Genomic DNA, 24977 nt, shown 5'->3' on the forward strand with positions numbered 1-24977 from the left:
AATAGAAAGACATCACCTTAGCAACATTTTTGAAAACTAAGGAACAGAAGGAACTGGAAAACTTCTTTTTAAAGTGATTGTCTAATGAAAATTATGAAAATTACTTTTTTGTTATTCTTGGAAACGCATAATATAGTCTCTCACCTAATATAGTAGTCATGTACCATTTTGCTAATGAGTTGTTCTTAAAACAATATACAATCTATACACGTTTGATCAAAGCAAAGGAGATGGTAGTAAAACACATCAATTAAAGATGGATAGGGTACCCGCAAATCAACTGTCCAGGACAGCTTGCTAATAATTTACCTCATCATCACTGTGTTTTATGATTGGCAGATAAAAGAACTGACTTCCATGCTCCTTCGGTAGTATTGAATTAACTCCTGATGCATGGGGACCTACAAGCTGTTCGTTGGCACTGAGGTCATCAGCTAAGAAAAAAAAGGAGCACAATTAAAGCAAGTAGTAGAGCAATTATTAGCATCAAATAATTCTATTAATGGTTAACAGAGAGCCAGGTGGTTGTGGTATTGTTTGCAGGGTCATGGCAGAGCTAGCAAAGAACAGAAACAATCACAGCTGTGGTCAAGTCATGACCCTAGCTATTATTGTATCACCAAAACCTCCTTTCTGCTGTCTGGAAGGAAGAGGGGAGGCATGCACCTGAAACCCTAAACAACAGCTCAGATATAGTCAGAAAGTCCCATTTCTGCTATGAAGTCTCAATATGCAGGGCTTCAGGGAAGATCAGATATGTTCTTAGGGCATCCATGGAGTCCTGAAAGAACACCACACTAGTGCAGGCAAGAAGACTAGAAAAGACTGACCCATGGAAAGTGTGGTTGAGCACAAAGGCAAAAGCACCATCAAAAAGGATAGAATACTCTCTTAGGCATTGTAAACAGTACTGGGACACTGATATTGAAAAGATCAAGTAGAAGTATTACTAGCGTCGCCTTCTGTCATAGTATTCAGTATATTAACCTTAAATATATTAATCAGAAATCACAACTGTACAAAAGCCTTCACATATATGCGATATTTTAATATGCCATTTGAAAACATCTATTTACTATAAAATAGCTATCTGAAAACACAAGAAAATGGCAGCAAACAAATGTTTGAAAAAAAGCACTTTGATCTTTTGAATGATGCCACGCAAAGAATATCTCATTTCACATTATAAATAAGTCTTTACTGCCCAAGAGTAGGATCCATAGAATACTTTTTATATTGCAAAGACCACCTACTTTTGAAAGACCCTGTAAGTCCTTAAATTGTTTTCTTTCCCTCCATATACGATAAGCAAAACTAATTTTCCATATGAACTCATTATTAAGTCACCTTTTTTTTTCAAGAAAACCTCTCATTTTTACACTTTGCTCAAAGAAACACTAACATTAACTCATGCCCTTCAGACCTGCAGCAAGATGAAACTTACCATTCAAATCAAGGAAAAGAACAGGGATGTGAGTTTCCATTCCAGTAGGTGGGATCCTAAGAGTAAAAGAGCATCTCTGTCAATATAGTCGATCATAACCACGCAGAAGTATTTTACTGGACATCTCAAGCTTCTTTTTTAAAAAGCCAGTAATTCAAATTAAATAACAACAGATATCAATACAAGTGAAATGTAGGAAGAATTATGCACATTAGCAGCATTTATCAATCAAATAATTATGAATTTATACTGTGCATCACAGCACATTCTATGTATGATGTAAACTGCAACTTGAAAAATATCAATATTTAAGAAACTCGCAACTAGAACATAAAATTTAACAAAACATTACCACACACTGCATCCCTAATTTTATTTGTGTGCTACTGCTTGAAGGGGATGCAGAGTCTGTGCGGTTTGCTTATGCAGACATGGAAAGAATGGCCTTGGACATTTTGCTTCTCAATAAACAACACATCATTCTATATATTTGGCACAGTAACTACACATTTGATATCTGATCAGGACAAAAAAAATAAAACGATAGAAACAATCAGGTGCTACCTATCAAGGCTTGGGATTCACCACTATTGTAAATACAAGATATCATTCTCAAAATATGTCCTCTCACTCACTTGCTCTCGAAACTTTACACTATTATAAAACCAATATTTCATTTCTTCTGAACCATTTTTTCCCATTTCAATTATAAAGTCTGCTTTTATTTTGCTGTATTTCACGTTAACACATTCCATTTCTATTATAAATTACAAGCTACTACCCTCAGCTGGAACAGTTCAATACCTGCTGTCAGTCTGTAATAAACTGACCAAGCAGCCTTGCTTTGGATTCTCAACACTGTTCTTTCAAATAATTTAATTGCATTAGCATAACCAGACTTTGTTGATTAAAAAAGGAGTATCAAGTACAGTTTCTTCAACAGGGTACCTATCATGAAACACATTAACCATAAAACTAGACTAAACGTGAAATATTAAGGAATTTGAATATACAGCACAAAAGACAGATTCAAATTTGTATTATAGCACATTACAGTGTGACAGGACTAAAATATTCCTGGTTTTAATATCCCATAAGTCACCCTAGGCCGGAGCATGAGGAAGGGGAATACTTTTTGGAATAAATGAAGCTTTAAAAATAAACCAGTAGTTTATCTTTCCTTCAAACATCCACAAGACAGTAGTTTGAAGATACTGTAATTCGCATGATTTCTCCACCTACCAATTGGCAGGTGCACCTGGAATCCCACTGTCTGGTGCTGGAACAAGCACAGCATTCCTCTCTTCGGTTAGCCCCACCCACTGTTCTACAAGCCGTGCTTCCCTTTCTTCATCATCATCTGTTTTTACTGTAATACGAGAAGGAAGTGGAGAGAAAGAGAAGTACAACATGTTACATCCATGACCTTTAAGATACATTTTGCTCAACATTTTCCAGCAACACAATGGCAAACTGTATTCAGATTAGAACACATAAAAATCTTTCCCAGTGAAGTCAACAATAATTCTACCATTAATTCTACCAGTGGAGATGGATTTTCAATCATCGCTTGAAAGCTTATCAAAGCTACCACAATTGATAATTAAGAAAGTTCCTTTCAAGACCAGATTCTGAATATGAACAAAATATGTGCAAAAACTTGTAATGCACATTTGTTAAAGAGACAAAGTGCTTGTACAGTTAGTAATACCACAAGAAGCACAAACCTGGTTTATTGCTGATTTTCTTAATCTGCTCATCTAAGTATTCCCTCCGTTTTATTAGTGCCTCGGACCATCGCTCTCTCACACAGTTTAGGTCTTCTTCCTGTTGAAGAGAGAAATGTTGTCTGAACACACAATATAGTAAATAAACCCAAACATTTAATGTTATGCTGTATTGGCAAAGCTATTCAACAGTTTGATTGGAGGTACAGAAAAATGAGAACAACTTATTTACTTTAGATGGTTAAATAGTGCATCACCAAAGAAAAGTCTGCCAAATTTGCAAGTGGCAAAAAGATGAAAAGATAGAATTATCGCATTTTTTTTCATAATCTGAACTATTCGTGTACTTCAGCTTGCATTAATTTGTGATTTAAATTCAAGCAGAAAAATAATGCAGTGGCCAAGGAACTATTTAGTAGCATATGGAACTGAAGATGATTCTGGAGATGCCAACAGATGTACCCTTAAACCTGAATTAATTTAATTACAAGTAGCTACCAGCAGTGCAACTTAAATAACCCCCATGCAAATAAAACTCCATCATGCAATCATGCTTATAGAAATGTTGCATCCTTTCTTCATGGTACATTATCAGGAAGCGCCAAGAATAGCTTGCAGCAAGATAGCGGCTAGTTTAAACTCAAATTGTATTTGTCAGTTGAAGATCTGCCCCAAATATGCAGAAAGCAGATGAGGAAGGTCTAATTTAAAGGGGACATGTGGGTGGGGTATGCTAATCCTGCAGCAGCATCACCCTGTCTGTATCCCAATGTTACTTTTCCATCAGCCAAGACTCAATACTGGAAACAATTCCGACCAATAAAAATGTGGGGTGGGGAGCAGACAGAGGCTGCAAAGAAATAAGCAGCAGGTATTTAGGAGGGATCCTTTTCTTTTTATCTGTGAATCATTTTGATCCTTAAATTGGACCTGTTTTCTATGTAATTGGAGCAGATCTAGTACTAGAATGGGTAGTTTGAACTTTTAGGTTTTTGAAACAATTGTACAGCTGACTAAGCTGTACAATTACAGAATGTCTGAATTTGTGCTATTGCTAGTTTTGCTTCTTCAAAATTAAACCACTTTAAATCAAGTAAAATATATAGGATATAGAATGATATAAATAAAATAAAATATCATATAGGATGATATAATCAAGTAAAATATATAAAATATATAGTGATATAGGATGCTCACTAAAAACTAATTTAACTGGGGGGTTTTTTTGCTTTTCATAATACATATGGGTTGGATCTTGATTAAGTTTTCCACTATCAGAAGAACAGGGGTTCAGTGACTTCCACCTCAGGCAGAAGATCTCCACAGTGTCTTTCATGCTGTTCCTTTCCCAAGAGGCAGATCGGTGGGCTGCAGTAGAAGGGGGAAAGCAAGTTCCATTCCAGTGAAAGAGGTATCATCTGTTAATGGAAAATTTAGTGGGATCCAACCCCGTGATCTTATTTATTTATTTATTATTGGATTTATACACCGCTCTCCCCTAGAGGGCTCACCTAGATCTAATAAAAACAATTACAAATATGGATGCTGAATAATTACTTAACATGCAATTGTGCTTTTACAAAATGGAAGAAAACGTTTCTAGACTTTTGTTGAATCCTTCTCTCGCGTAACTTAGGCCCCTTCCGCACATGCAAAATAATGCATTTTCAAACCACTTTCACAACTGTTTAAAGTGGATTTTGCTATTCCGCACAGCTTCAAAGAGCACTGAAAGCAGTTTGAAAGTGCATTATTCTGCATGTGCGGAATGAGCCTTACATCCAGAAATATCTAATGAATTGATGAAAGTAAACAGGAGTCTTTGCGACTCCTCAAAGCAACAAAATTTTATTTCAGCATAATAGGCAACAGTCCACCTATATATGCAAAGATAGTTAGAGATGTCACATGAGAAAACGCAATGTATAATTGCACTGACAGGGTTTGCTCTGTAATAAATAGAAACTTCTGAAGGAAGACAGTCTTTTAAAGCTTTTTGTGTGTACACCTACGGCCCCTATCAGAGTTGAAAACAACTATTAGCATTAGCTGTGCCCCATGCCATGTGATTTGACAGCAACAGCAGCAATACCTGATAACTATCCATATCACCACCACCATCATCATCTCTCTGGTAGAAAAAAATACACTTTGTAAACATACAGAACATGCATTTTTCTCGGCAACACACCACAAATAAAGAGCATTTACAAATGGAAACTTAGGCTGATTCCACATGGGCCAAAAACAGCGGTGTGAAAACAGTATAAACCCTTTTACACCGTTTTAAACCCTTTTACACCATTTTCACACCGTTTTCACACTGCTGTTTTTGGCCCATGCGGAATCAGCCTTAGCCACAGATTAGATTAAAAATAGTCTGCCAAATTTAAGGTCAGTTCCAATGTTACTGCTGGTGGCCCACTAACATGCTGGAAAATCAAATGGATGCTCCAACCCCTCTATGGTGAACTGTGAACGATGTACGAAACAGGACTTCCAAAGCCATACTAGTTATATAGAGTCACCATTCACCAGATTACTTTCCTCATTTTTTTTTGGACAACAGTTGGATGAAAACTGCTTCTACACAATTTGATGGAGGTGCACTGATCACATATTCTGTGGGGATGGGATATTAGATTTAGTCCCCCATGATAGGTCACCAGAGCTGTCAGTCTTGCTCACCAATCATCCACTAGAGAACGTTCGCATTCAACTGTACCTATAGCTCTAAGTATTAGACACTTTTTAAAAAATCCAACAGAACACCATTTAAATCTAGCAACTAAAATTTTGCTGGCTTACCCCATTCCAAATCAAAGAACAGTTGTTCCTTAATAATAAATAAATAAATTGTGCTGAGGCTTTAAAATTTTGTTCTAGTCTTTTAAGACTTTTAACATTTCTTCTAAAAAAGTGGGCATGGTATTCCATGGCCTGACATTATTAATATTGTTTTCGCACTCACCTTATGAATGCCACATTGTGACTATGATCAGCTGAGTTTATACGGTATATGTTTAAAAATAAATCTTAATATCAAATAATATACAAATCCTAAGAGTTACATCCTGAACCATGAGGCCCCACTTCCTGTCATTAATAGCCAGTGATAGAGCTATCCACCATTGATTTAGGTGCTCAGGAGCAGCAGCAGCAGCAGGCCATTGCTTTCACATCCTGCATGTGAGCTCCCAAAGGCACCTGGTGGGACACTGCGAGTAGCAGAGTGCTGGACTAGATGGACTCTGGTCTGATCCAGCAGGCTAGTTCTTATGTTCTTATGATCCCATTATCACATGGCAAAGGGCAGTAAATTCCGTGCCTGTTATGTACAAGTGGCACTTTCTTTTGAATGTCTTAAATCTCACTGATTCACCTTCATAGTATGACCCCCATCGTATTATGGGAAAAATTTCTCTCTGTTGATTTTGTGTAATTTTGTAGATCTCTGTGATGCCACCACCCAGTTCTAAATGAAAAAACTCACTTGATTTAGCCTGGCCTCATAAGGCAAGAACATGAACATCTTGAGCCTTTCCTGCACTTCTTCTAGGTCTTCAATTTTCTTTTTTGAGACATGGTGACAATATAGTAGGGTACAGCAAAACATGTGGGGTGAAATGGTCATGGTAGTCTAGACAAGTGACCCAAGCATGGAAAAAACAGTAATAGGTAGAGGGAAAAAGTGGCAGATCATGAGCCACCAAGTGAACTTTCATCCAAGAATATGTTTGTGCGCTGGACGTTAATGACAGAATATTGATACAAAGGAACATTTTGACCTTCGCTTGTATACTAAAAGGACAAACACAAAATAATAAGTCTGTATCACCTAATTATTTGACGGTTCACACTCATCATCCTACCTGGTAACTGTCCAAGCCCCTCTGTAATTTGGTTGACCTGGCAGTCACACAGCCAACAGAAATGGAGAGAATGGCTTCCACCATGAGCGGCAGTGTTCCTGAATGTTGCACCGGTTTGACAGTCACCTGAACTCTACGAGAATGGCCCTGATCACATAACCAGAACAAAAACGTTAAAGCGTAAAAAATAACTACTGATTCGTTCACATTGTTTTCTATATGGAGAAAAAATACACTGTACCTGCCTAAGCTGGAAAATCCCTCCTGTGTTTACATCCTTTGCCTGGTGGAGCTCCACAGCTGCATAATCCCCCATTTCGTTCAGTTCTTGAATTGACACCCACATTTCAATCCGACGTGTTACTTCATTCCACCTAAGACAATCCCCAAAGCAGTAAAAACAGGACTAACGTTCTGCTTAATATATCAGTAGGACAATTCTAGGACCATCGTCTCTCTTCTTCCTATAGATGCTCTTTCACATGCACCCTCTCTGCATTCCTTCACATGTTCACTGAGCCCATTATTCTCTTCTCCCAGTCCAGCTACTCATGGCACATGTGCCCTGTCTTCTCCCCACCTCTCTGAAACATACTGTTTGTGGTGAGGCTTCACTACCAGCAGGATAACGTAAGTTCCATGTTACCTGTCTCTCAAGGTCCTGGTTTTTGCATGAAGAGAATCCACCTCCCATATGGAGCTGCCATTTCCAGCACATCGATGACCCCACACTTCAATAGCAAGTGCTCCATCTGCTATGAACTCCAGAAATTCTTCTGTTACATTTACTATGTAATCCTGAATAGTTGAAATATAACAGTAAAGTTGATTCATGCATTTGGTCAGTGATTAATGATAAAAAAATTACAGTGTATGTTCAGTTTGCATGCTTTAACAGGTGTAACAGGTCTAACAGTGTGATAAAAGCTCCTAGTGGAAGGAAGAGGCAGCCCAATCTGGGGGGGGGATCCCCCGCTGGAGCCATCACAGCCCTGTGCTGGTGTGGGTGTCCATTCCACCAGAATGAGAGACAAATGTGCTGGCAGAGGGGCTGCTTACATGGTTGGGGTGGGGCAACAGTGACTCTGCAGCACCTGACCCAGAAGCCACCATCCTTGTTCAGGCCCACTGATGCACAAAATTGTACAGGCAGGCTGGGTGTACTGGGGGCATCCAGGGGGTGGAATCAAACTCGGCTTCCATTCCTCTTCCCCCCCCCCCCCCCCCCCCGCCAGCACAGGGGCCCTTGGAGATATGCCACATTTTTTGTTCTACAGCTGCATAATCCCCCATTAAATCCTCCAATCCCTAGCGGGGGATTGTCAGTGGGGGTTTGATTTTTCTTCTCTGGGCTTCCTGTGCTGCAAGGAAGCCTTTAGGAGAGGTGGGTGAGGTGCTGCAGTGGCGCCATCCCCGGCTGCCTGTCAGCTATGGATTGGGCTGAAATTCCAGAAACCTATCCATATCTACATTTCCACTCAGGACTCCAACCCATGCTGGATCAGACAACACTGCTTCAAGAGTATAGGAACACTTTTAGCAGCTGAACAATCTTGCTTTGTTCCACTTCCTGCCGTTCTGGTACCTATACAGCTTGGACATGGCCAGAGATGCAAAGGACTTTTGGCCCTTCGGCTCTTAAACCCACGGCTTGTATCCTAGACTTTCAGAGGATTCTAGCATCTGAGTCTGGGGTCTGCCCACGATGCAGTTTGGTGTTATGCTGTTATTATGTTGTCTTTTTTGGTTTTGTGTGTATAGAGGTTTTTTGTCATAAGCTGCTTTGGGTACTTTCAAGGAGAAGAATGGGATATAAATAAATACATTTATTTATGCAGTGTTACGTATTCAGATTTATGTGTGCTCATGAGATTCTAAAAGAAAACCACAAAACATTACCTTGCAATGAGAGAAAGTTACTGTAAACTGGGCATCCTTGCTTAGAGGTGAAGGCACGTCTGGATCTACAACTGGTGCTGCAACAGTTGGCTCACATTGATCCCAGAAGGTATATTGACAGAAAACAAAGTTGGAGAGATTCAGTGGTAGACCTGTTGCCTCTTTTATTTTTACCTGAAAATGGTAACATTGAAATTCAGTAAGTTAAATGCTTCACAGTTGTTAAGATAACCAGTTACACACTGAAGGACTAATTTAAAATAGGTTTGAATGATCATGCAGATACATTTCTTATTTGTTAATACTCATTTTTAGCCAAGGAATTTGTACTTCCATAAACTTTAACATAAAGTTGGGGTTCAAAGATTAAGAAGAGCGATGAATACATTCTCAAACGTAATTTTTTAAAAGTCCCAACCACATTTAGGTGTGCTGCAGCAACAGGGAAATTGGCAAGCTGTAGCAGGAAAATGAGAGGAAAGGTCATGAACAAGCACAGAGCAGGGAGAAGAAGTAAGAAATGGACCAAGTAGCAAATGGGAGATGGTATGAAGAGAGGGAGACAGAAAGAAGATGGCAAAATGGAACAAACAGCAAAAAGACAGAAGGAAGAGACAAGGAAATGGAAACAGAAGGGGGAGTGGGCCACCAGGGAAAGGAAATGGGATTTCTCTACCTCATGAGTCCTTCCAAGTTCCCATTGATATTAAATGGATCACAATAATTTTAATGGATTCAAAAGTAATCCATGTCCATACCTGCCTATCACTGAGGATAACACTGCTAATTTTATAGGCACCAAATTCTTCAACCCCAGTTCCGTTACGGAATTATCACATCTTTTAAATGTGATAATTTAGTTAGCTGATTACCCACTATTCAAACAGAAGGTTCTTCTAATACTATAAACATTTCAGCTGGAACAAGGCATTTTTTAAGGCACATTAATGACCATACTGAGATATCTGTTGGTATGCAATATACTAGTAGGGTTGGTCCAGTAACAGAAGTATCTCCTACTTCAGTAAGGTTTTGTTTTTTTCAAAAAAATCCCAAATAGGTTCAAGTATATTATATTGTTAAAATATTTGTCCTTTAAAAATATTAGTGAATAAATGGCAGCTCTAACCCTGCAGGTGAGTTTTTTAGGCCTGTGAATAATTTCTCCATTGTTGTCCATGATTTCAAGACTTCCACTTTCGCTGGAATTTTCAGAAGAGTCGTCTTCTACTACACGTTCTGGGACAGCACCAGTGACACGCATCACTTCAACGTGCAGGCGCCCTGCAACCTACAGAGCAAAAACAACTGGAGAGGTTAACAGTATTAAATAACACCAGTCACTCATCTAACACACACACATATCTGAACCCACACACGCACATCTCACCTGAACCTTCTGAAACTGAAAGGAAGAACATCTGTGTGCAGATTTTCAAGTCACAAACTACTGTTCTCAAACTTGTCTCAGAACTCCCCATGGGGGAGACAGGCAGGATATAAATCAATTTAATCTTACCTCCCCTTGCTGGCTAATTATTGGCACCGCATACTGAAGTTTAACATCACAGAAAAGGCACTCCAAGAAGACATTTGCAACACCAATTAAATTGTGGTTTTCTTGTGCTTCGTAAAACGGGTCACCCTTTTTGCCAGTGAGTGTCTTCACCTATTTTTAAAAGGCAATATTTGTAAAGCGTCAAAAGTATAAACAAAAAGTACGAGTTTTCTTAGAAAGTCAAAACAAATATATGTAAGACAAAGACAGAAGCAGAGTTGGCAACACCCAGACTTCAGATCCCCAACGGTGTAATTCTACCTGTCGCATTTAAATAATTGTGATCACTAAAGCTTGTTGTATAAAATGAAAACAATCTCAATTTTCAGAAATTTTAGTTAGGTATACATTCCCAAAGTAAAATTCTACATGTGTGAAATAATAAAGGAACTCCCATACTTGTTTCTGTTGCAGGCAAGATAAATTTCATACAATGTAACAGTATTTTTACCACTGTGTTCAAGAAAATGAAATTTAACACAGAAGCAAACAGTGGAAATCTGAGTTACAATTCAATTAAAGTGTAAACAGTTGAAATCTGAGTTACAATTCAATTAAAGCCGATATATTTTGTAGGTACAGATTATGGGAAAAACCTAAAATTTCTCATAGGAGTGCGGGGATAGGGTGGGATAACAGCCAAATTAAATAAATAAATAAACCTGCAATTAATAAAAGTATTTTCAAAAGATTTATGCCCAATTGTATGCTATTCCTTGTACACACAGAAAAAGGGCTCAAGAGAGTACTACTTCAAAGATAAGTAATATTAAATAAAACATGCACACCAAAACATAGCTTTATAGAAACAATATCTTTTTTCTAGGCAGTCTATTGTTCCATGACCTACATAGCCCAGGCTAACCTGATTCTCTCAGATCAGGGTTATTCCTGGTTAGTACCTGGATGGGATACCACAAAGGAAGTTCAGGGCTGCTACGCACAGGCAATGCCAAACCACCTCTGTTTCTCTCTTGCCTTCAAAACCCTATGGGACTGCAGTAAATCAGCTGGTATTTGATGGCACTTTGCACCACCAGCTTTTCCTAAATGCATACACAAGTCTAAAGTACAACTTGGTAGAGTAATGGTGTTTCAAAAGCAGGGCAGATTTTCTGTCATAAAATGTGCTGCAATAGTACCTGTACTTTATAAACACATTCTTCTTTTATAAAAGTGATAGTGGGGGAGACATGTTGGCCATGCTGAAAAATTATAGTTTATTACCTCATGGACTCTTCCCTTGCATTCTTGATACAGATCTCTCATGTCAATTAACTTGTTCTCCAACTTTTCAATACTCCACACCTGAGTGCCTTTTCCTTTTCTTCTGACTTGAATGGCTGGTTCACTCACTATCACCCCTCTCTGAGTGGTAAAATAGACATGTTATTGAAGGGTTTCAATTTAATTATATTCTCAAGCACTTTCAGAATACTGCATATTATTTCTCTCTGATATTTTTTCTGAACCCATATGTAAGAATATTAGCAGATGCTAATCTTAAACATAGTATGCAAATTGCACATTATGCAAATTTTGCAATATATTTCCATAGAAGTTGTCATAAAAACAACTACACAGCGTTTGCCTTTGCAAGTTGCATTAAAAGTGTTAGATCTCTCCCTGCACATAAAAAATTAGTATGTCACAGAGAAAGTTTCTATGTCAGTAGGCTAACTGTCAATAGGAAGGGTGGACCTTTGGCCCCTTCCGCACAGGCCAATAAACACAGCTGTGGGACACTAAAAACCCATTTTGGGAGGGGGGGTACTTCACACAGATCCTGCCCCCAAAACAAGTCTGCCTTGTGTTATTTCCCCCAAACCAGGTTTTTTGAAAATCACTAAACAAGTGAGTCTTTTCAAAAATCCTCTTGGGAGTGAACAGGTGGGCAGGAGGCGCTTTATTTGTCTCAATTTTCCTTTCTTTAAAAAATATTCATGGCTTTCTTCTCTGTAGCTACGCAGGTACAGATCGTTGTATCATAGGAGCCTGGAATGGCTGTGGGGGTCCATTCTTGCATGCCTGCAGGAAGTGATTTTTTAAAAAATAGACGTATCTCGCACGAAGGTGCTACCACAACCCAAATTGTTTCCGTGGGCTCCAATTGCTGCCTGTATGGATACATGTGAATGCAAAAACAGGACAACGGGTTCCTTTATTTCGACTGCAACCCGTCATACGTTTGCAGTGCAGAAGGGGCCTCTGTTCATACAAACAAAACCCTGTTTACATTTGCCTTTACTTGAGCCTTGGTAAAAATTAAAGCTAATGCTACAGTGGATTATTTCCACTGATAATTTTAACAGTAGCATCATTTTCTCAGCATAAAGCGAAAAATCACTGCTGTGAAGAGTTACAGCACAGGCATGAAAGTTGTGTGTGTCTGTGTGTATGTCTAATTAAAGAGTTCTGTGATAGAAACATTGGAGAAAGAGTCATCACTGGGTTGGATCCAATGTTCAGATTTTATTAATGAAAGCCACTTCCATCAACAGAACTTCACAGCTTCTCTGTTCCACTGCAACCCTCTAAGGCTCCTAGAGGTAGCTTCTAGAGGTCAGACTCTCAGAAACATTTTGACGGACAAATGAAAGAGGGAAATCAGAAAAACTAACTCCCTGTCCAACATAAACTGACCTTGTATATAATCCAGTCTGTGTATTTAGTGCTTATAATTTCTCTATTTATTCTTCTTACAAATAAGTTCCATAATTTCTTTCTGGATCCAAATGACTTTGCTTCTTTTGAAGGCTAAGAAAAATACGTTTCACTTTTCATTTCTTACCTTCTTGTTAGCACTCAGGTTAGCAGCAGGAATCTGCAGCGTCACTTGATAATCTGTTAGTTTGCTCATTTCTTCTGCTAGGAAGTTTGCTTCCCTCACTAGTGTATTGGCTTTAACTATCTGCTCTCTCAATTTAGCTAGGCTCTGTCGAAATAACTCATCCCTGTAGAAGACCAGAAAATGGAAAAGGAAGGGAACTATTACAGTTAGTGGATAAACAGCTTCAAAATGTCCTAAATATTGTTCATCCTCATGAGGGTTTTTGAGGAAAATTGTATCTCTAAGACGAAATCTAAAACCTCCACATGGAGCTGTAATGTGCTTCTTGCAATGCACTAAAAACTCTCAGGTTCTGTACTGAGGCCCTTTCCGCATGGGCCAAAAACAGCGCCCTAGGGATGGCAAAAACGCCGTCCCTAGGGAGCTGTTCGCATGGGGGGCGCCACCCCTGAGCATGGCCGTGTGGAAACGGCCTGATGTAGCTTGCTCTTAGCTTTCTTCGGCCACTGGATAATTAATAGTTCATGGACAAATCCTCAGTTTAAAGCATTAGCCATTGAATTTGATGGATGAAAATAATCAGAAACTTTGCACATGACAAGGCTATCAGGGGAGATGTGTTATATGCAGATGGCTATCACAGGCATAACTTGCCCCTTTTACTTGGTGAGAGATCCTGATGCACTGAAGTGCTGCCCCCTTCACTATGCACAGGCACTGCACTCAGAGCTGAATGAACCTTATATTTTCACATATAAAATGTATAACTTTTCCCCTCAAAAACATAAGCAAAACATACCATATTTACCAAAAAGATACATTTTTTAACCTTTTTCACTTTACAAAACGAGTGGGGCTGACTTCCATTTGGGTAAAAGGATGTTTTGGTGATCCAGATGATTAACAGAACCAGACCTCCTGGTCCTATGTATCAGTTGTCACTGCTTCAAGTCACCCCCTCCTCCATGCCAAATGGCAGGCACATCCTTTTTTCCTGCATCTTTTGGCTGATGTCAGAAGTTTTTTTGGGGGGGGGAGAAGAGCCTACCACTTAGCTCCCCAGGCTTGAAGCAGCACAGTGAGTTCTCTGGTGGGTATCGCGCCCTGCTCCTAGGTCTTCTGACAGCAACCAAAAGGTAGTAAGGCAGACAGGGGAGAGTGCCCCTTTCAGCCAGTTCCCTGGGTTGGAAGAAGTCTGATGAATCGGCTAGTGAATACACTCTCCGTCCTGGCACACTTTGCAGAGAGGAAAGCAGGGTCATCTTACGTTAAGGGTCTATCCTACTTTTCAATTTAACTTTGCTTCGATGACAAGAGGGTCATGTTGCTTTCAGGGAAATGTAGTGCATGTTTCTGTTTGTGGAATCTGTGTAAGTGGACAATTAATCTGTGAACAAAGGTGATCTGGGAACAAATAGCTTTTTACACTGATGAACTATTCCTCTGTTGGTAAGACATCCAGTGACATTGGCTCCCCTTTCCCAGTCAAGCAAATACATCCACAGACCGCTCTAAACTTCAGAAGAACTGAAAAGCTATTTTTGCAAGAGAGTGAGTTTTGGAATTAAAATGGCAAGTCATCTAGTACACAGGACTATATTATAGTTTCCGAAAGCATAAGCAACATGCCTTAGCACATTTACTAGCAGGGCCTAATATTCTCACCTTTCCTCTGACCAAAGGTTCATTTTCTGCCGAGCAGCCTGGGTAGTGTCTGAAAGCCTGTCTGCGCAATCCTGAAATCGCCTTTCTGGAGAGAGTTGCTGTCGGAGCTGCTCCAATTCACGTTCATACATCATCCGCTGTTCCTCCAAAGCACTCCTCTTCTCTTCCAAGTATTGTTTCTCCAGCACCCGGACAACATTTTGTACTGGATCTAGGTATACAAGAAATCATATCTTAGAATTTGTTTCCATGCCACTGCTGTACAGCTAAATTAGGCTATTGCAAAAACACAGGGAAGTATACAAGTCTAGAGCTGCTACTGTGATCTGAAACACACACACGGGATTAGAAAAAAAGAGGCAATGCATCATTTTCTATTACAGAGTTTCATGCAGGGGGTCAACAAAAGAGAACAGACTAAGCAGACATATTTTTGGGGTCAAAATATTTCTATATGCCTTTCTGTATTTTTAGCGGCTCCAAACAACCATCTTCTTACCATTGCTATTCAGTGTTTTCATTATAACTTCCATCTGTGCAAATTCATAGTTATAGTCCGGTTCTGAAGAAGCTTCACTAGCAGCATCCAGATCATGTTCTGTTAATAGTGTGTCTTTTTCTGATTCTTTCAGCCAATCTCTCCGCTTTCTTTTAGGTAAATTGATTCTGTTTTTAAAAGTCAAGAAGGTACTTGCTAGAGATCAATGTAATATTTTTGTTTTGCAAGAATAAACTAATTTGATTCTACTGAAAAGACTTTTATACGTTGAACTTGAAGAAAAGGACTAATAGGGTGGCAATCGGCTGGAACAGATTAAGGTCCCTTTTGGTATATGGGCTTCATTATTGCATATTTCCAGGAAAAAGGTACAATTCCTGAATTGGTGATTTTGGTAAAACCGGGGCCAGCAGCTTATTACACCCATGAGGTTGGAGTTTTAAATTAAGAGTTTAAAAGCAAATACATACATTGTTATGGGTCTATAAAAAAGACAGATAGAAAACTGCTACCTAAAAAAGTGGTTGTTTCCCCACAAGATTCTATCTCCATGCCACAGCTGCGTTGCAGAACATACCAGGGTACCATTTACACAGGATCTGAAAATAAAATGCAAACGTTGATCAAATAAGATCCACATCATCCTGTTCTAGACGAGTTTACCATAAGAGCAATTCTAATCTGTTACACATGTGTTCATTCCAGATGTGCAACATAATGCAGATGTAGCACATTAATTTAGTTTTATTTCATTTTCTTTTATCCTTCCTGCCCACAGATGGGTTCTTTTTTTTACTGTGTAATCACTGAACTTGAAGAGGTCTGAAGAGTGGCTCTTGATTCAGCAATGGGAAGCCTCCACTAGGAGAAACTTCAGAATAAATGATCTAGTTCAGTGGTTCTCAACCTGTGGGTCGCGACCCCTTTGGGGGTCGAACAACCCTTTCACAGGGGTCGCCTAAGACTCTCTGCATCAGTGTTCTCCATCTGTAAAATGGATAAATGTCACCGGTAGGGTTGGGGGTCACCACAACATGAGGAACTGTATTAAAGGGTTGCGGCATTAGGAAGGTTGAGAACCACTGATCTAGTTTGACTCCCTCTCCATACATTTAAGCATACCAGGCATGGATGCGCTTGGTTGTGGAGTCATGAAGGCTACAGCAGAAGGCTGATTCCTACTGACTAATAATTACTGACACTGCAGCTGTAGCTCCTTGCTGTAAACAAGGGAAGCACATCTATTTTAGCAATGAAACATGCAGCACATATGTTTAAGTAACTGGGTCACAGCACTCTATACAAACCTAGTTAACAAGCTTCTTAAGGAGGCTCGTATGTATGCCACTTACTCATTTATACGCATATTTACAAAGCCAAGTTGCTTTAGCTGAAAAAAATTTATCTCACATGTTAGCCACAGCTAACAACAAAAATGTCATAATTTCTAGCACTGAAAAAAATTAGAACGCTTAAGTTCATTTCCTCCCAGGAAAAAAAAAAGGCAACATTTAAAATATCTGATTACTCAGTGTTCCACCTGATACAGCATTCACCTCCATATCACCAAGAAGTTTTTTTCAAACCACACAAAAGTCAGCAATGAAATGACTCATTTGTGGTCAGATGTAGCTCTGGCAACACGGTTTGTACCCACTTAAGCATTTTGGATGAAGCACAAATTAAACAGAGCCTATTCAGTTATACATTTTTTCCAGCAACACGCTGCGTTGCTCTTGCCAGTCAAAATGACTAAATCTTAGTCATGCAATCTTATCACCATGTTGAACACTATCTGTTTCAAGTTCTATGCTTTTACTTTGTTGCAGTGCAAAACAAAACAGTAAGACACATCTTGCTAATTGGAATGAATGTGCTCATCTATACACGTATATCATATCTTATGCAGGCCTACAACTTAGCAACTTAATGTATCATGCTAAAAGCAGGCCAAGAAGTAAATTACAGTAGAAAGCAATCTTACTAAAATATTTTTCTACTACATTTCTGATTATTTTTAATACTGCAAAAAGTTTAGAGAAAAGATTAAAGTACAATTAAAGAAAACTAATTAAGAAGATTAAACAACTACGCTTAGCAGTCACCAGGTGAAATGAAACAGATGTCCCATATTCCACTTATACTATTAAAGTAGTCTTTTTAAAATTTAGACCCGCCCCCCACCTATATCCTCACTGTCCAGGCAGCTACTGTCCAGGCAGCTACATAAAATCATCTCTTAAAAAACCCTGAGCCCTTCAGGGGAGGGCGGTCTATAAATATAATAATAATAATAATAATAATAATAATAATAATAATAATAATAATAATAATAATAATAATAATAATAAAAACACACACAAAAATTAAAATCCCAAACCTAACTGTCAACCCCACCTCCCACTAGCAGCATCATAGTAATAAGAGAAAAGAAAGGATATGATAATCTGTTAAGAAACCACATTGTTAAATAAATTCCTATTGCCACAGCACAAGGCAAATAAATCAAACTATTTCAACTGAGGCTACCATGTCAGTATAAAAATAGTGCCACCCTTCCCCACTCACATCAAGAGATCTTGTTTATATACCGTAGTTCATGGACAGTCAAGTTAGAAAGAACTCAGAGGCAGAATAGGATCCATCATGTTATGAGCCTGCTGGTGCTGTCTGACAAACCACAGGTGGAAGATAGGAGTGTGTACCATTTTTGGAGGGGGGGGGGTATTTTTTGGGGTCCACGTGTATTGGACCCGATTTTTTTTTAAAAGCCAAAAAAGCTGAATACTCATACCAGTAAAAGGGTGGGGTGGGGGTGGGGGGGCTTTTTTTGGCCTTTTTTGGATATTTGAAAATTTTCAGTGTCATTAAAGTCTATAAGGAATTTTTCTGGAGCTCCAGAGAGGGCTTTTTAAATGTAGAGAAATCAAATTTGCAGCAGAGGTGCAGGTGACTCTCCTTAGAAGATCCCACAAGTATGATGAAGTTTGGGTCAGGAAGTCCAATTTTATGGGCCGCCCCAAAGAGGTGCCCCCACTGATCTAATGGGATTGTCAATTGTTTCCTATGTAAAAAAATGGGGGGTGGGGCTTTTGGCTTCATTCAAATTGCCACCTTTTTGGTTCAGCCTATCTGAACGCACACCCCTAGCAGAAGATTGCTTCCCATGGGAAGGTGGAGGCTTCAACACCGCTTCCTCTCTGCTCAGTTTAAGCTTAAGACTATACCTAAGTTAGGAGCTTGAAGACTCTCTCCTTGATTAATCAGAAGTTTCTAATTCGTAAGGTAACTAATTCTTATGTTATTTGGGAATTGGAAATAAATTGTCAGATGATTTTATACGTCAAGACTTTACAAGGTATTAAGCCCACTGTGCTTACCTTGCATTTTCTTTTGGCGAGAGAGAAATTTCCCCATCTGTTGCAATATCTATCACACAATGCTCTGGTTGGATGCCTATTCCAAACAGCTGTATATCCTGAGATGTATCTGCACCAACCCTGGTGTGATCCTCATTAAAGACAGATAAAATAAAAATAAAACCTATTGCTTTTATCATTATGCAGAACCCACAAAGAAATCTCACAATGAAGTTCATTATACAATGAAATAGTATTTGCCTGGCAGATACAATTTATGTCCTCCTAGATAGCATTCTAAGTGATTTCCCAGAATATGAAAAGTATGACAGGAGTGTCAAAACAATGTACGAAAGATGAGTTCCTATCACAAATCTTTTCTATCTTCTTGCTGCAACCATTCAAAAATCTGCTCCTGAGGGCTGAGAGCCTTTTAAGGACAATGTGAGAAGTGACACAGGAGAAGTGAAGATGGAATCTCTGAGGCCCTGCTTGTGCAAACAAAAATATACCAAACCCAATGCTATATATATATATATATAGGGACAGCAAAATAACTTTTGCAAACAAGCAACATTTTCACAGTTTAATTGTCAGTATTTCAAGGAGAAAGGACTGGAGCATTCTGTTTGGTTTATTAGAAATGTTTAAGAAACTATCTTTTCTATGCATTCCTCATAAGATTTGTTTTGTTTTATTCGACTTTTAGGCCCCCCTTTCCCAATGGGCTCAGGGCAACTTACAGTTAAAACAATACTAAAACAACAGTACTGTGAAGTATAACCTCTGGCATCATATGTTTCCTCTGAGGAACAAAATATTCCTAGTAAAATATCACTCCCACCCCCCAAATCATCACTCATACCTTCAGAAGGGGAAGGAAAGAAAAGGGGGAAAGGACAACAATGGGGAAGGCAAAGGCAGAGGTGGGATCCAGCAGGTTCTCACAGGTTCCCGAAAGTAGGTTACTAATTATTTGTGTGTGCCGAGAGGGGGTTACTAATTGGTGATTTTGCCACATGATTTTTGCCTTAGTTACGCCCCTCCTCTCAGCAGTAGTGCGCAGAACTTGAAGCAGTCTAGCAGGAGGTGCACGGTTTGTAAATGGCCAGCCAGCAGCCTGTGTTGCATCTCATTTCCCTTCAGCGCAAGGAGACCCGGTGCAGCTGACTCGTGCCCTTGCGTACAGTCTTTCTCACTAAGAATGCCCCGCCCTGGAATGCCTGGCCACGCCCGTAGATTGTCTCACTTCCAGTTCCACGACATTGGCATACACCACAGTTTGAATCCCACCACCATGGGAACCTGTTACTAAAATTTTTGGATCCCACCACTGGGCAAAGGCAAAAGGAAAACAAGGAAAGGGAAGGGGAGAGGAGGCTAGATTACTTAACAGATCTTAATGCCCTCAACCTGGCTGAACTGCTCTGTCTTACAGGCCCTGCAGATTTGTAACAGATCCTGCAGGGCCCGCATCTCACTTAACAGAGCATTCCACCATGCTGGGGCCAGGGTTTAAAAGGTCCTAGTCCTGATTGAGGACAGTCAGACAGTCTTCAGGCCAGGGACCACCAGTAAATTGTCTTTCGCCAAACACTTTTGGGCTCTTTGGGGAACATACCAGGAGACATAAGCAAGAATTAAAGGGCTAGGCCTACTCAGCTTTGTAACTGAAGCTTCACTATAGTCCATCCCAGGTGCGTTATAATGGGAGCCTTAGTCTATACTTTTCAAAACACATGAGAGGGGAAATATCCAGGAGTCTTAAAGGCAGAGCTCAGTCAAGAGCACACAGCTTGCTAACATGCACACTGACAATTACATTTATTAATAGCTAGCAATAATGCCCATTGTACAAACAAATACAATGGGCTGTAGACAACAGTTGGTGGGTTAAGGGCTGAGGGGGCAACCCTTCCTGCCTTTTTCCCCACCTGCCCCTGCAATTTACCACAGATAATAAAAACCTAGCCTACAAAACAAAATATACAGGCTCTTTTTCAGATTCCACCCCCTACACACAGATAGCCTCTCCTAACTTTGCAAAAGGGCTCCCCTTTCTCAGATTCCGCCCCAAACGCACACACAAACAAGCTCCTCTAACTTTTACAAATGGGCTCTTCCAGCTCAGCCACAGCCTGACAGAGTTTGTCCTGTGTTCCCAGGAAGGAAGTCTTTCAAAGTTCACCACAGGGACCTAGTCCTGGCAAGGAAAAGCACACCGGGGGGGGGGGGGGGGGAGGATAGCTTGCTCCTGCATTCCCCCCCCCTTTTCAAGGCTCCCTGCTACCAGAGAGAAGCACACTGTGGGGGAGGAGGGAAGTATGGCTTGTAACAGTAAGGGCTGATGGGAAATGTAGTCCTTGCTTCTCCAGGAGGAGCTGGAATCTGGGCTTTCCTGGATGGCTGTGAACCACACTTCCCAGCAGCCCTTGCCTTTTTTGGTTCGTTGTCAGGAACACTCTGCTCAATTATATAGTAGGATTGCATACATATCCTGTGTTAAGCCAGATATTTGATTTTTTAAAATCCTGTGGTACATGAATTTGATATCTAAACACCTATCCGAGGGGATATAGCCGTGCTGGGTGTATACCAAAAAAATGCAAGTTTAGAATTTAAATTTGAGTTTCTGAACCAAAAGCATTACAAAATGCTAGAAGGGAAAGACAGGCTGGAGACCACTATCTTTTCCAATTGACTACAAAGCAGCACTAATAGAACAAAATCACAACCATTTCTCAATTCTGAAAACTGAATATTAGAAAAGTATGTTTTATACCAAAACTTGCTTAGTAAAGAACTGATCTTCAACAATTTTGATGATTACGTTTTTAGCACCCAGTGCTATAAAATTCTGATTTAGGCAGTACATTTAAAAAGAAGCTCCAAAGCATTTGTCGTTCACTTTAAGAATTCCTTCTTACCTTTAAATAATAAACCAGTAATTCATTGAGTGCAGGGTCTGCATTTAGATTCACCAGAAAGCATTTATCTTCCCCAACTTTGATGCCGGAAGATTCAAGGGAAATACCCATGCTTTCTAGCTGCCTTTGTCTCTCCTGCAAAACACACATTATATTTTAAACATACCAGACACAATTCACTTGGGCAATATCAAATCTAAACACAATGCAAATAAAAGCAAAATATACATTAATCTGCACCAGTGCAGTCATTCCCACTCCGTCAGTGGTGCAAGAATCCTGCTCTTCAAGTTGTGAAAGAGAGTAGCATGGAAATCCCAACATAATGCCCATGGGTACCATGGCACCTGTCAGCACCTTTCCTGGCACCCCCAATTCTTTTAGGAAGTGAGTAAAGCTAGGTGGGTTTTTGCCAAGTGGGACTGCTGACTGGTGGTGCAGATAAAAGCCAAGCTGATAAACAGAGCTTCTTCCTGACATGTTGACGAAGAATTGTTGACATCATATATAAAACATTTCTCCCTAACATTCTGGAGTTAGCTTCACCTCCTGCAGCAGTTATTCTTTGATCTCTTGCTCAGGAGACCTGTTGGGTTGCACCTTCCTATTGCATAAAATTTTTACTTGGTGTCAGATTGTAGCTGCACTATACATACCTTTCACTTATTTTGATTTGGTTTTGTTCATCTATACTGCACTGTTATTTATATAGAATTCCAAAGGTGCACACAAGGCTTTAAAAGGTTGGGATTCCTGGACCACACAGTACTGCCAGCCAGTGGCGTAGAGCCAAGGGGACAGGGGCGTGCACGACGCACTGGGCGCGCACCAGTGCAGGGGCATTCCGGGGGCGTGGCTGGGGCACCTGCATGCCACGGGTGTAGTTCCCCCTGGCTACAGTTCTGCTGTCAGCTTCATTTGAAACTATGGAAATTATACAATTAAATTTTTCTCAATGTGTTGTAAATTTCAGTTGACTGATATATTCAATTATTTTAAAAGAAAACATGGTTTTGAATTGTTCTCATCTTTTCTTTCACAGTAACTGACCGCTAATTAGTACTAGAGGTGCTAATGAAGATGAAACAGATTCATGGTCTCAAAGTAGTTATATTAGATAATCAAGTCAGGGGTGATTTCCACTGAGCTAAAAATTCCCACACAAATTTCACAGACAAAATGTTGAAAAATAAACAAATTAAGTAAGCCTGCCTCTTCAGCTTTTCTTTACTAGTATCATCATACAGCCCTGTAACAAAAGCCATTGTCTCCATATTGCAGTTTTGAGGGGTCAAAGCACTGTTTGCTAACGATCCCACAGCGAGTGAATTACAGTGATGAGGGTCAAACCAGGGACTTCCTACTTACCCTGTTTCCCCGAATATAAGACATCCCCGAAAAATAAGACATAGTAGAGGTTTTGCTGAAGTGCGAAATATAAGGCATCCCCCGAAAGTAAGACATAGCAAAGTTTTTGTTTGGAAGCATGCCCGACAAACAGTGGAACCTGGAAAAATAGGAACATCCTCTAGAAGAATAAGACATAGCGCATCTTTGGGAGCAAAAATTAATATAAGACACTGTCTTATATTAATTTTTGCTCCCAAAGATGCGCTATGTCTTATTTTCAGGGGATGTCTTATATTCGGGGAAACACGGTAGTAGCTGAGTTATAACCAGTATGCTCTACCAGCAGAAGTGAGCATGCCCTAATTAGTACTTAGGCATCCAAAACAGAAAAGTGAGGCCTTTGGCCACACTGGAGATTTTTTGGTCTTCCACATGATATAGTAGAGAGTGTCAAATCAACTGTTACCTTTGTGTACAGTATATCAGAGCACACCTCATTTATGCTCTGGACAAAGTTTGTGCTAGCAACCCACCAAAATAGTGTTTGTACCAATAAAATTAAAAACAAACAAACTGGTTATTACCAGAAAAGTCCACAGCCAGATCTGTTTTTTAAATGTAAAGTGTGGTTATATTTTTCATATAAACTCAGTGATGTTTAGTTGTGCCAATCAAGTATTTAATATGAAGAAATACTTAAATACCTGTGCGATTTCTTCTGTTTTCCTAAGTTTCTCCTCCCAAGTGACAGTCAGTTCTTTTATCAGTTTCTCAGATTCCTCCAATTTTTCTTTTAACTCTGGTGCCTTCATAGCCTTAGTAACCAGAAAATGACAATTACTGACAATTTTCTAAAGGGGAAAACTGAGCAATCATTCTAGTTGCATGCATCCCTTCCCACAAGGATTTTAGAGAAAGATTTTATCTTTATATTTCAGATCTGTTTAAAAAGGCGAGATTGAGCAACTTGTCCTATTATTTTTTGCTGCAAAAGAGATACAATAAAAAGCATATAGTATGCCACTGAAAATTATCAGGCACATAAAATTCTGACAGTGTTTACCTCTGCTTGAGAAAGTTGCTCTTTTAGTTTTTCTACTTCTTCTCGCAGTTCTCTGATGACCCGGGCATTTGGATCTTCATTGACTATTGCGTGATTAACTATCCTTTTGGCTCGGTCTGCATATCTCAGTGTAGAGAGTGTCTCTTCATAATTATCAGCAGCCGGACTGATTGTAGCTATCATGGCTGTTTGGCTATTTCCTCCCAAATTGTCCTATGTGGTATATTTACAGACGGCATCAAAAAACCCGAACAGGTTGGAAAAACTGCCCTTAAATTTACTATTTTACCCTGTTCAACACATATTTCAAAAATGATGATGCCCTTGAAGCTACAAAAAAGAAAAAAAGCTACAGGAAAAAAATCTATGAGGCCACAGAAAAGGAACGACAAAAAACAGTTTTACAATTGAATAGGCAATGACAAATCCACAATAAGCAAAAGAGAATACAGAAGGCATCACATTGGGAGTGTTTGAGCCAGCTGAATAAGGACTAGGATAAGCATCTGTCACTTCCAGTGGTGGGATTCAGCAGGTTCGCATCACTTCGGCAGAATCGGTTGTTAAAATGGTGCTTGTAAACAACCAGTTGTTAAATTATTTGAATCCCACCACCGGAACCGGTTGTTAATTTATTTGAATCCCACCACTGGTCACTTCCCCTTTTGCAGGTAACTTAAAGTCTACAATATGTGTCCAGAAGTGCTCTTAACAGTAAAGGTAGACCCCAGGCAAAAGGCTCTTAAAGGTACAGTTACTCCCTTGTGCAAGCACTGTGTAATTACTGAGTAGGGGTGGGCAAAATGTTTGATCAATTTTTTCA

At 39.6% G+C, this 24977-nt stretch overlaps 1 protein-coding gene across 5 annotated transcripts in view; it reads right to left on the reverse strand.

Moving 5' to 3' along the window:
• Positions 1–24977, reverse strand: part of KIF13A (kinesin family member 13A) — an 82480-nt gene that overhangs the window by 14119 nt on the left and 43384 nt on the right. For 3 of the 5 annotated variants that reach the window (XM_048507643.1, XM_048507645.1, XM_048507647.1), the window contains exons 11-30: positions 24155–24367; positions 23796–23906; positions 21742–21876; positions 18836–18966; positions 15968–16054; positions 15456–15622; positions 14957–15167; positions 13292–13454; positions 11728–11868; positions 10462–10611; positions 10072–10233; positions 8943–9116; positions 7690–7841; positions 7285–7417; positions 7044–7190; positions 5264–5302; positions 3172–3271; positions 2687–2813; positions 1445–1500; positions 310–434 (exon numbers count right to left, since the gene is read on the reverse strand). In XM_048507643.1, the coding sequence (XP_048363600.1) occupies positions 310–434; positions 1445–1500; positions 2687–2813; positions 3172–3271; positions 5264–5302; positions 7044–7190; positions 7285–7417; positions 7690–7841; positions 8943–9116; positions 10072–10233; positions 10462–10611; positions 11728–11868; positions 13292–13454; positions 14957–15167; positions 15456–15622; positions 15968–16054; positions 18836–18966; positions 21742–21876; positions 23796–23906; positions 24155–24367 (2724 nt within the window). The remainder of the gene's footprint in view (positions 1–309; positions 435–1444; positions 1501–2686; positions 2814–3171; positions 3272–5263; positions 5303–7043; positions 7191–7284; positions 7418–7689; positions 7842–8942; positions 9117–10071; positions 10234–10461; positions 10612–11727; positions 11869–13291; positions 13455–14956; positions 15168–15455; positions 15623–15967; positions 16055–18835; positions 18967–21741; positions 21877–23795; positions 23907–24154; positions 24368–24977) is intronic. The other 2 variants (XM_048507644.1, XM_048507648.1) reach the window with 1 other exon arrangement.

The sequence above is a fragment of the Sphaerodactylus townsendi genome, linkage group LG09 (genome assembly GCF_021028975.2).
Source record: "Sphaerodactylus townsendi isolate TG3544 linkage group LG09, MPM_Stown_v2.3, whole genome shotgun sequence".
In the NCBI taxonomy this organism is placed as follows: domain Eukaryota; kingdom Metazoa; phylum Chordata; class Lepidosauria; order Squamata; family Sphaerodactylidae; genus Sphaerodactylus; species Sphaerodactylus townsendi.